This window comes from Leptinotarsa decemlineata, unplaced genomic scaffold (assembly GCF_025532065.1).
Source record: "Leptinotarsa decemlineata unplaced genomic scaffold, Ldec_3_MD MMD2_P_RNA_scaffold_6, whole genome shotgun sequence".
NCBI lineage: Eukaryota > Metazoa > Arthropoda > Insecta > Coleoptera > Chrysomelidae > Leptinotarsa > Leptinotarsa decemlineata.
In genome coordinates, this window is record NW_027412533.1 from 1,045,381 (window position 1) to 1,058,283 (window position 12,903).

The window sequence follows — 12,903 nt, forward strand, 5'->3', positions numbered from 1 at the left end:
AATGAAGTTTCATTTGTTATTCCGCGCAGTTTTTAAAGCTTTATATGAAGTAATGTCTTGTTGAAATCAATTTTTTTTCCTAAGGACAACACACAAAGCCCTACAGGAAAGTGCTAAAGGCGCTTTGAGAGCGGTGCCTGTGCGAAAGTGGAGATTCACGTTGGATTTGAATCGCTGGAGATTGAATTCATTTGGAAAAATGTTCTCAGGAGGTTTATTCCACATAAACGCAGTTCTCCAAAGGAAGTAGTTCTTAAACAGTGAAGTTCGAGGTGTACTGAGTTGAACCTCAAAACGATAAGACGCCACAGTCCATCGCGTATTTCTAATATGTACCGCTCTTGGTGGAATCGAATGTGCCAAGTCACTTGAACACCTCCCGTGAAAACATCTATAAAAGAGACAAATCCCCAATCTTTCCTCATGTTCTAGACTATCAAGGTTGCAAGTAATGTTCATGTCTCCAATCAAACTGATGGCTCTTTTCTAGATGGAACCCAGCAGCTTTAGGGTATGCTTAGGGGCGGAGCTGCATACATTAGATCAACACTCCAAAGAAGGTCTGATCTGAGCTTTATAAAGCATCAAAAGTTGCTGAGTTGTGTGAAGTTTTCTGGTTTGGAACACTGTTCCAAGCTTTTGAGAAGCAGCCTTTGCAATTCCAGCGACATGATTGTGACAAGACATATTGGTGTCCATTGTAACCCCCCAACAAACGTATCGAATCAGAAAGCGGAATTGTCTGTCCTGACATTATTGAATTGAACCAGGTTACTTTCACCCCAATTCGAAATCACTTCTAGATCCTCATTAAGAGATGCAACCTCCTGCTGCCATTGAATTGAAATAATAATGAAAAAAATAAAATTTAAAAATTATTATTAACAAAATACGAAAAATAAAAATTAAAAGATTTCAAACCAAGTTATGTCACGACGTATCCACAATCGTCTTCGGGTGATAACTGGACTTAATCCTCCGACATCCGACTATTTATAGACCATTTGAGTGCTTTCACCTATCCCCTCTTCTCTCTTTCCGGTTCATTGGTTTTTAGCGGGAGTTGGTCGTTTTTCGTTTGATTAGAGGTTTCCATATCACTACACTAGCTTGACTAAATGCGTTGTTGGACAACATATACGCGGCTTCTTTGAATTTTCTCTTAAACCAGTGTTCCTCTTTGTGGATGATTTCAACTTCAGCCCACTTGTGTGTGTGTTTCTTGTGCTCAGCAATGCGAACTTTCAATGGCCTCTTAGTTTCATGTGACATAACTTGGTTTGAATTCTTTTAATTTTTATTTTTCGTTTTTTGTCAATAATAATTTTTAAATTTCAGCTTTTATTATTTCAATTTTTATTTTTTGGTTGTTGTTTGGTTTTATGTTATTTTTTTGTAATTTCAGTTTTTTGTTCAAATAAAATTGTTGTTTTCGGTTAATCTTTTTAATATTATTCAGGAATTTCAAATCAATTTATATTATATTAAACAAGGAAAGTCCGAACTGATGAAATTTTTCGATTGCTTTATTCCAAATATGGGTGGCATATGATAGAAGATCGCCTGTTGATTTTTATTTCCAAAAGTCATATTGATGATAGCTCATAATGTTAAAGCCTTCTAAATATTTAAGGATATGTTAGTTTATGGCTTTCTCCATTGAGCGAATTGAGTGATTCAGTTCACTGACCGTCGTTGATTTAATAAGTTACTCAATGTTTCGTCCACACGAGTGATTGGCTTCTCTAGGGGTACTGAAATATTTTTCGTTTATAATATCTAATTTTCATTGACGTACATCCTGTTATAGTTTCTTTCATTAATGAACAGTTTTGGTGCACCGCTACTCTTTTTTCCAGATAGACGTACTAATGAAGGCCACCTCATTGGTTGCGATGGCAGCAGAACGTTTTGGATCAGTTCAGCACGAGGAAAGGTTAACAGAATCGGCAAGTTTGATGGTGACACACGTGCAGATGTTGAAACAGCAAAGAGATGCAGCGAGAAAACAATTACAATATACCAAGTGAGTTGGCAATGGTGAGTCACTCTGTGACACAAATTTTTTTGGGATAATTGTTGCAAAATAAATTCCATATACAACTATTCTGTAGAGAAGTACATGACAATTTCCAGTTATATAAAATAGATAGATATGTACTTTTTTTCTCGTCATTGAGCTGAATACAAAAGTACAAGACTTATCAGTATTACATTCATGTAGTTACAAGTGATGTTTTAATAATACAACAAACAGTTTACATGTACCATTTTGCAAAATTCAAGTTTACTTTCACAGAAAATATTTTTTTTAATTCGATTCAAAATTTCGCCTACGGTACCTAATTTACGATATCAGTCAAGTTGCAAACAATTTGGTTCAACAAAAAAAGAGGTATTCGTGTTTTGTAAATATTTCGAATATTATCGTTGATTTGTGTAATTGATGACATGTTTATTTTGTGGAAATTCATGATTACTTTAATGACCTGAATGAAAACACCTTTGTCTAATTTCCACTAGTTATTTTATTTTTACGACCGGTTTCGGGTTTTATCCCATTATCAAGTATAAAAATTAACTATCGTTAATATCGTAGAATTATATTGTAGAATTTACTATAAAAGTTGTAGGTACTTATGATTTTAATTGAGCGAGAAAAATACGGGTGCAAAAGAACGAGTTGTTCGACTCGCAACACCCGATTCGGGTGCTTCAACGAAAAAACTGTTTAACCTATCACAACCTATTTAACCTTTCGCATACACAATGGGTGATTTATTTGATCATAACAAATAAAATAGTTGAATAGAAAAATGAAAATATTTAGATTTTATTTATTTGTTTTTCATATTTGTCGATGCCCTATATCATGGATACTATCAATAGTTGAAGAAACGTTATGTAAATAAAAACAGTTGTTTTCAAAATATGAATTTGTCAAGTGGAAAAGTATGTCATTTCTAATATATAAAAGTATTTTCTGCAAAAGTTTCAGCAGTTCCATATAAAACTTTACAATACAAATAATGATCCTTCGAAGAATAGCTCTAAAAAGTAAAAAATCTAGTAAATAGTTACTACCCCAAATTAAAGGTTACTATAGTTAGAAATTGATAATACCATTCTATTTTCAGATACCAAAATAATTCCAAGTGATAATTCATTGATAACGGATTGGTATGTTAAAACCCACAAAATCATTAAGATATATTGAATTGCATAATTAGTTCATCCAACATTAAACGAAAAAAATTTACTTTTTAAAAAAAATATATTAACGGATAACTCTTTCCTTGGAGAATTGGTAAATACCACAAATAGTCGAACATAAAATTTAATCAGTATTGCAGGTAATCAGATACGTGAAAATATTTAGTATTATTCGTTTCCCAATTTTGAACACTTACCGTCCAACATAATTCAAGTTTTTAATAAAACGAGAAAAGAATATAAAACTTTCAAGAGGATATATCAAAATAATTTGAAATTCAAAAACACAATTGAAGATTCAACACTTGAAAAAAACGTTGTGTATAGTTCAAGTAAACGATATAATGCAACCTATCTTCCAACAGTTCCCCTTAAATAATATAGTTAGGGAGCTAACGAATTTCGTTATTCAATAATCATTTATGATTATATAAGAAACATAACGAAAAGTCAAATGCAAAATTCGACGTTGAAAATTTTGTTACATCACCAGAGAAAATGTGATTATTATAATATTTGCACATACAGTGAAATTTAAATGTAAGTGTAACCAAGTGCAACCAAGTGTTGCCTATGCTTACACGCTGCAACATAGTGATGATGGGACAAAAGGCCGAAACACGTGTCTATGGTTTACCACCTTCTTGAGTGCCATGTTCGATTATTAACTTCTCTAATAAATATTTCGTTTATATAGGTGAGTGGGAAAGTAGGGTTCAAATAACAGGGTGATAATTGAAAATACTTCTGAATACTACTTACTCGCGTATATATAAAAAATCGATCGCCAAATCGCCAAATCGATTTCCCCAAATCAACTCGATGGGATTGAAAACACAAAAATAGGGAGGAAGTCTCAGTATGGTGTGTCCATACTTTTCAGCAATACTCTCAAGGGCATACACTTTTTCAATCGTTTCCATCTGTAAAACTTCAAGTAGTTGGTTTTTGGTGTAGTAATCTTCAAAATACTAATTGATAGCCATTAAAAATCTTTGTATTTCATCTTTCCTCGAATTTTTATTCGGTACTTTGGTGAGCTGTCGCGAATGAGGAAGCGTTATCAAGAACTATTACACTATTCGCATCCAAATTTGAGATCAATGTGTTTTCAAACCAGTAGCAATAGTAGCTTTCATATATTGTCAATATTGCAGTCCTCAAGTTTTTTCCACATAATTTCAAAGAATTCGGAACCCATCCTTTACTTTCTCCGTGATGCACAATGATTAGTCGCGATCCTTTGTTTGCAGGCATGTTAGGCGTACACATTCTCGAACCATCAGTCCACCCTTTCGTAACCATGTCGTGAGTGTCATCCAAATATAAAATTTGCTGTTGTTCTTGTTTATATTCAGTTATTTGTTCTAAGTATTTGTTACGCAATTCCACTATTCTTCTGCTTTCCGTAACTGCTTGACGTTTGTTTATTATTTTGAATCTAAATCCTAGTTTCTTTATCCAATTCTGAAGAGTTTTTTCACAGCAGCTCACGTTATGGCCCCAAGTATTCAATTTCTTCCTTATGATTTCAGTTGTAGGAATCTCATTGCTTTTGTAACAGTCGTATATTGTTTTTTCAATGATTTTATTAGATAAACATCTGATGGTTTTGGTAATCCCGTATCACATCGCATCTTGCGTTCATAAGGTTTGTTTTTGACTATTTTACGTACAGTTGAGAAAGGAATTTTGGTCAAATCTGATGTTGCTTGTAATAGTTTGTTTCCCTCGAAACCAAACTTGAGATGTAGATTCTTATATACGTTGAAACATACTATCTGCGATTCAATATTCGAATGCATCCGAATCTTATTCACTGGTATCTCTTTTTCGCATTGTTCACCATCGTTATTGGAATCACAAGTCTGCGTTGTTAACACACTCGTTATTACCATTAGTACTTGTCCAAGGACGCCACATTTTAAATTGATAACAAAAATTTTAAGTAATTATAACTGCACCAATATCGAATTTCAACACTCAAATCGCGATCAGTTCTTGAACTGAACATTGACAACACGACGGCTCGCATTCTATTCGTCACCGTAACATTACTTCAAATTTAATTTTATGACTCTTCAGCCAATCATAAAACTCGGTTAGTAAAAATCATCCAATACGAACCGCCAATTCTTCAGTCCACGTGGACTAGTTGGCAGCGGCTTTATTTCTCTGTATTGGTTTTTTTGGCCTTTGAGAGCGCCGACACTTTAAGTATGCACAATACCGGTTACTTGGGCTATACCACATACAGTGTAGTTTGAATTATATTCCAGAAATGTATCCTGTACCTACTGTAGAAGAATTGATTGTGTTTCTTTTCAGGAACGTTCTTCAAAATGAATCAGGTAATTCATCTAGTTCAACAAATTGGCAACAGAAATGTCCTCCAGACAACCGGAACGCGTCGAAAACTATGGGCAAACGTCGTGCTAGCATTGCTACTATCACACAACAAATAATTGAAAATAAACCAACGGGTGATTTCAAGAAGGTCACGAGGAGAATATCAGACGCATCTTTACGTGCATTACTCAATAAGAACAGTAGACCAAATAGGCTAGAGTGAGTAACTTGTTGATTGATAATATTTCTCCCATATCAATTTCTTTTCGATAAATAATTGATAATGATTATACGTCGTCAAGGAGGACTACAATAAAGACGTTATTTGTCAATACAATATAATACAATACAATGCTTTATTTTTCCTGAAACTTTTTAACAAGCATGGAAATCGTCACATACACAGTAAAGATTGGAGTTGAAAAATATCAAGTGATGAAATATGGAATATACATAAAAAAAATCAAATCAATGGCAGATTTAGGAGATAATTCTATGAAACAATTTAAAAAAACAGTGTAAACAGTAGAATAGTAAACAAGCAAACAATAGTGAACAAAAGGCATTTTTGTAGAGAATATTTTTAACGCTATTTTTGAAATTCATGGGATTTGAAATTGTCTTAATGAATGTTGGAAGTTTATTAAATATTTTTATAGACATAACATGAGGTCCGTTTGATACAGATGTTAATTTGTGTACAGGAACTATCAGATTATAATTTTGCCTGAGAGTATAACCAGCAGCAATGCGGATAGTATGGTAATGATTCTTAATGTAAGTGACACAATTTAAAATATACATGGATATCACAGTTAAAATTTGTAACTCAACTGAAGTATACATATTGTGTATATATAGCATATGTATACTGAGTATGAAGTCCTTACTCCTTACTCTCAAACGTTAATTTCAAATCTAGTGATCACCTAGAGACAATAATTATATTCACGATAATACACGTACATAAATATGTTAGTGAATTTCACTAGTTCGGACTTCCATTGTCTACTATATAAAATGATTTGAAATCCCTGAAACGAGTAAAAAAGAATAATTAAAAAAGAATAGTTGAAAATAACAATTATATTAAGCAACAATAAACCTGAAATGAAATGATAGTGAAATAACCTACAAGTAAAAATATAATAATTGAATAAATAAAAATTAAAGGAATGAAAAAAGAAAATAATAAAAAAATAAAAAGTGTAGATTTTTTATTATTTTCTTTTTTCATTCCTTTAATTTTCATTTATTCAATTATTATATTTTTACTTGTAGGTTATTTCACTATCATTTCATTTCAGGTTTATTGTTGCTTAATATAATTTTTATTTTCAACTATTCTTTTTTACTTGTTTCAGGGATTTCAAATCATTTTATATAGTAGACAATGGAAGTCCGAACTAGTGAAATTCATCACGAAACATTGTCAATCACCTTCAAATAAATATGTTAGTATTATACAAGGTGGTAATTAGAGATTAACATATCCCTTACCATTGAAGATAACTGAAAAGTTCTACAACACAATCTACAACGAAAAAGCTGTTTGGATGTTTTCAACTGATTTCTATGTATTTAGATGTTTTGAAAACTGAACAAAATACTCAAAAAGTTCCGGAACGTCTAGTCATTTCGCAAAACGCTAAATTGTATTATAAAAAGTGGTTTTTCGGATTAACTTGAAGTCATAAATAAATAGGTATGCCTCCATTCCTGTCGGTCATTTTGTATACTTCAAGGAAAACTACAAGAACCTGGAATTGATTTTTTTTCAAATTAAAATATAAGGACTACGTATGGCAAGTGTGCGGTGATCTTGGGCATGTTGCTTGAACAACAATCTGGGTTACCAAATTCCCTTGTTTTTCTGTCTGTGGGATAGTAGAGACCGAGCAAACCACTGGATCAAAAGGATCGGCCTCCGAGGGAGCTTTAAGTTGGTAAAAAAACTCCTGCACCTAAATTTGATGCCTCCTCATAAGGTTCTGCTTCCACCGCTTCACATAAAGCTGAGATTTATAAAGCAATCTACAAAGTCACTTCCAAGAGATGGAAAGTTGAAGAAAAGTGTTTTTGTTCAACTCTAAAAACAAATCCATTTAGTAATCTATGCAGCACACTTTTATAGCAAAGAAGAAAGTATTACAAATTATGAAACAACAACAACAATTGATTGGCGCTCCGGGGCGACTTGATTGATTCCAGTGGCGCATTCGGTTTTTCAGCTGCAGGGAAACCCGGAAAAACACGCAGCACCACATCATCTGAAGATCTTGATCTGCCAATGTCCTCTCTTTCATAGAATACAATTTAGGGTGTCTTCAGAGGGTCCAATAAATTCAAGATATCGCTAGAATATTTAGTGACACAACTATCATCAAACTTAAACCAGTCCGTTTCGTCTTTGACCAATGCGTTATAATGACCAGATTCAACGCCATAATCACAGTGAACAATGACTGCATAAAGATTATAATAGTGGTCTGCTAAATTGAAGTGTTCATCTATTTCGAACCTTCGTAAGAGTTTGGTGCTTCCGTCAGAGGTTAAGTCATGTTTGAAGATCATCAGTGTTATTATTAAATTGACTGGTGCCTCAGCTATACTTGTTATTTTATAATAGTCAGTTAGTTTGGCGCATGTTTGGCAATACAGTTGATCATCACCCGTTAAAAGTTCTATTTTCAGATGACTTAACAATTAGCTATGCACGGACTGGTTATCAGTAATATTAGGAAACGCTAGTTTCATTATATGAAAAGAATCAAAAGCATTTCAAGCCTCAGGTTGCCTAAAGAGTTTAAGAATTTATTTTCTCCATTCCCACCTCAACTACTTTTCAGAAAATTTAGGAGATGTGAGTGAAGAGCAAGGTGAATGATTCCACCAAGATATTAAGGAAATGGAAAATACAGGGAAGATGGAGCGTCTCAATGATGTCAGACTACTGTTGGACGCTTCAGAGAGACCTTCCAAATGCTACCTACAACGAAAATGTACCAAAAGGAGTATCTCTGGGAAAAAGAAATGTGTTTAGGGCTCACTACTGAATGTATTGTTACGCAATTATAAACTTGTGATGGTCTATTTGGAACCTTTGGTGTAGTAATGAATATTACTGGAGTTCCCAACACCAAACCGTTGTTTTTAATACAGGTGTTAAAAATAAAGGATTGGTGTTGGGATAGAACTACAGATTTATTCACGCAATTATGAACATAAAAAAATAATTAGTCTTTTATTTTAAGATGATAACTGGTTTAACATAGATACCTAAATTGTCAAAAAACCTGACGTTCTAAATAAAAGTAATTTCGGGTTCAGCCCACCCGAATAATAAACATTACACAAGAAAACAAAACAGCCATCATTTTTTTTGCAAACATTTGTATTTTTTGTAAATTAGACATTCTATGGAGTAGGTATTTGAATTCAAAGAGAAATTCTCAACCCTAATCATTCATAGATTTTTTTGGAAAGGTGTCCAAATAGATTGGATAATATCTTTAATTTCTGAGGAAAGATGAAATGAAATGTTTGAAAATGTTTAACTTACAATAAATGAAAACAATATATTTTTAAAACAAATAGAGAAATAGTGATAGAAGTTCCCTAAGCAAAAATAAATTGATTATCTATGGGGTGTTTCTTCCCTGAGTAATATCTAATATGATTTTTATGAAATGCAAATATTATGAACTTTAAACCAAATTACTTTATCCTATGGCGGTTTTGATCTGCGACTAACTTGTTCATCATCATTTTCAGACAACTATAATGTATAAAATTTATTTAATTTTCAATCAACCTCATTATTTTTTTCAAATACCATGAATATCAACCTCTAATCCATTCATAATTTATAATATCAACTATGTTTCTATATAACTTATTATAGAATTATAGACAGTTCTATTGTTTATTGGTTACTACTGATTTTCAGACTAGGAGGCGATCTAATAGAAATAAAAGAAGGGTGTCTTGAAACAACCTCCGATTGTGAACAAGTACCTGAAATTGAAAAAAAAATTAAAAAGGAAATGAATTCTTCAAAGGCGAAATCAAAGCCTCCCTCTCCAGAAAATAGAAAATCGTCAGTGAATCTTTCAAAGTTACCAGTGAGGTAAGTATCGAAGTCCAGTAAATGAACAAGATAAAAATGTATCTAAAAAGTATATGAAAATAATCCATTATTAGTTGAAATGATATTTCAATAAAGTATTCCTTACTCTGCCATCTATGAAATTTCATACTGAATAATAGGAACCAAGTTCAAGAGTACTTTCTATGAGAACTGTCTTATATGAAAGCGTAGAAGACCACAAATTAGATATTAAAAAAAATATAAACTTCGAGTTCAATATTCAACAAAATTCACAGTCTAAAATCGGAGTTTGACAAAATTGTGTCCCTTCTACGAAGTCATAATTTTACAACTCACTGTGAAGTTGAAAAATGTATTGTCTGTTGATTTATTTTGAATGAAAGAAATAAAACTGAATTATCTTTTGAGGAATATTTCCATTCAAACTCAAATTTTGAATCGCCTTGACAACTGTATCAGGCATAGATATATAAACAGTATCAGGTTTTTTAAATAGTTCCATCACCATCATAGCAATTTTCAAATACTGATTAAATACTTTTTCAATTTTCAGGGAAAAGGTGAATTACAAATGTCGGAGACTGGGACAGACTTTGAATGACAAATATACAAAATGGATAGATGACGGTACATTACATGAAGTGTGTTGTTTCTGCGCTCTCATTTGTTTTTCTTTCAGTCTGATTTTAATGGGAAACATACTTGTTGAATACGAATACGCAAAAAGAGGTATCAGTTCTCCACACATGTTTTGGTCGTGGACGAATGAGAGCGATAGAAAATTTAATCTTTCCCGATAAGACCTACCTGAAGGTCTAATCGATAGTTAATTGTAAATTATTTCGAATAAAAAAATTATACAGATTTTCATTTGTTTTTGGGTAACAAACACTATTTGTATATCTAGTGAAAGACATTCCCATAAATGTATATGTATACATTCAATATGATAATTGAGACATACATATTAGGCATAGGTTCCTATGCTGTGACTGTGACAGTGACATAGGTTATTATTATTGTTTTGAGGTTTTTTAAGTTATTCAATTGTGAAATTTTGAGAGTAATGACTTTCACTACGTTTATTACAGACATGAGAAACTGATGAATAGGTAAAATAAATTACTTTCACTCACGGGAATCACAAGAAACCCAAAATAATTTATGAAAATGGCTGTCAAGACTCTGTTTTACTATCTGGTCCAGTTTCAATAAGTCGGATATATGTCGCAACTGGACGATGAACTTCGCAATTGTTGTCTTACAATTGGGAACTTTTCTGCTTAGTGAATACATTTTTATTTAGACATAGACAATCGTTAATTCACCTATTATAGTCACTATTCCATCACATGTTCAATTTGCTATCAGATATCAGATAATTGATTCCTCCTCCCGCTCTCTTAAGAAAAGAGCACAGTCTTTCAAAAAGTTTCGGAACTATCTAAAATGGTAAATTGAAATTAAAAACGGTAAACCAAATTGCAAATTCATAAAGCGCCGGCATAGGAAGTTGAGACTATTGAATCAAAAAAGAGAGAAGAAATTTAATATCTTTTTTTTTTAATTATATGTTTTGATTTGACAAGCAATGCTCCGTAAAATCACTGACATAATGTCCCGGGAACCTTATTACACTTTGAAATGAGTGTTTTAAAATACCCTGTCAATAGGCGGAGAGGACATCTATGGAAGAATGATGCCAATGGAAACCATATCTGAAGGTGGTATTAGAATAATGAAATACTATATTAGTGACGTAAGAAGCACTTCTCGTTCGATCGGACGTCAACTCGAATGCAGCTTCTATTACTTTTACTCCTCTCCTCAAAATGACAATCGTTGGGTGTTGTCATTGAAACACCTTCATTTTCAACAGTTAATAGGTATGTTTTTACTTCCCAGTGCATAATAATAACAGATAATAGACCCAAAGAATCTCTCATTCTTTTAGATCTGAATATATAGGTACTCATATATAAAAATATTTTTATCATAAGCCCAATATAATTGTATTAATGAAAAATAGGTAATTTGATTCATGGATCAGATTTTCCTTCAATTTTGAATAACTAAATGTGAGATCTTCAAAAGACGATGGGTCTGATATTTTTTTCTAAATCATTCAATTTTTATAGTGTAGTGATGCTCCTGAGTGTACCAAGTTCTTATGAAAAGAAACTTCATCGTCCAGATATGAAAAGTCTATCGGAAATATTAAAACTAAGTCGAACTGTAAAACAGAAAGAGTTCTTTCAGTAGTTTTCACAAACAATATGGTTTTTTCTGTTTCCTTCCAGTTTCACATTGTAGAATGACCAAATAAAAAAATACCCTCACAAATTCACAACTAAAGAGCTCAAAACACAGTCAAATCCAAAATAATAACTATAACCATAGAAGTGACTTTTGTTATTTTATGTAATCTTAACTTAAACTTTCATTAACAACATCAATACAATCTGCTTAGTGCTCATAGACTAATGGAGACAACTAAGCCTGAGAATGACGTGAAGACAACCAAGTCGACGCATGCGTCTACGAGAAAAGGACACAAAATGGCCGTCTTTGTCGCTTCTCTGTGGTAGGTATTCTCGGCTGTTGTCACAAACATAGCATTTCAGTGTTCAGTTTGTTTTTGCCGAGTAGTTACGTTTTGATAGTGTATTCTGTAGGTGTTTTATAATTTTTTTCCATACCATTATTATTACCAGAGGATGTTCCAGGTGCCCTATTGAAAGACAATTTATTGATTGAAGACTATTCAGTTGCAGAAGTCCAAAGATGATTAGACTTTTTCTATCATAACAATCCTGTTCTACTGAATATAATAAACAATAAGTGAATACAACAATAAAATTTCATATGGTATATGACATGTGACGGTAAAATGACAGAATTACCACTATTAAACAACGTACAAACTTAAAATTCCCTAGGATTTTTCATTTTTGTCCATATCAACTTTAATACTTCGATTCGTATACTCGGAAACATCCAAAAATCTATAAAATTGAAGAATCTATCTGTTCCGACTTTGCATTATTCCAAAAAAGGCCTAGAAAATGTCAGTCGATTTAGACCCAAAAATTTTATAGTGGCAACACTGAATAGGGGTACTGGAATCGTCCATTCGTAACAAAAATGTGATTGTTTGGATAAACATGAGCAAGTAAAAGTCTTTGGTGAGGAAGAGGCAAAATGAAAGAGTCGACCACATAAGTAAGAAA

At 32.5% G+C, this 12,903-nt stretch overlaps 1 protein-coding gene across 1 annotated transcript in view; it reads left to right on the plus strand.

The window, feature by feature from the left end:
• LOC111518303 (uncharacterized) overlaps positions 1-10,538 on the plus strand; it is a 78,118-nt gene extending 67,580 nt beyond the window's left edge. The window contains exons 4-7 of the mRNA XM_023174720.2: positions 1,860-2,026; positions 5,542-5,781; positions 9,512-9,691; positions 10,227-10,538. Of these exons, the coding sequence (XP_023030488.2) occupies positions 1,860-2,026; positions 5,542-5,781; positions 9,512-9,691; positions 10,227-10,473 (834 nt within the window). The 3' untranslated portion in view covers positions 10,474-10,538. The remainder of the gene's footprint in view (positions 1-1,859; positions 2,027-5,541; positions 5,782-9,511; positions 9,692-10,226) is intronic.
• Positions 10,539-12,903: the final 2,365 nt, after the last annotated feature.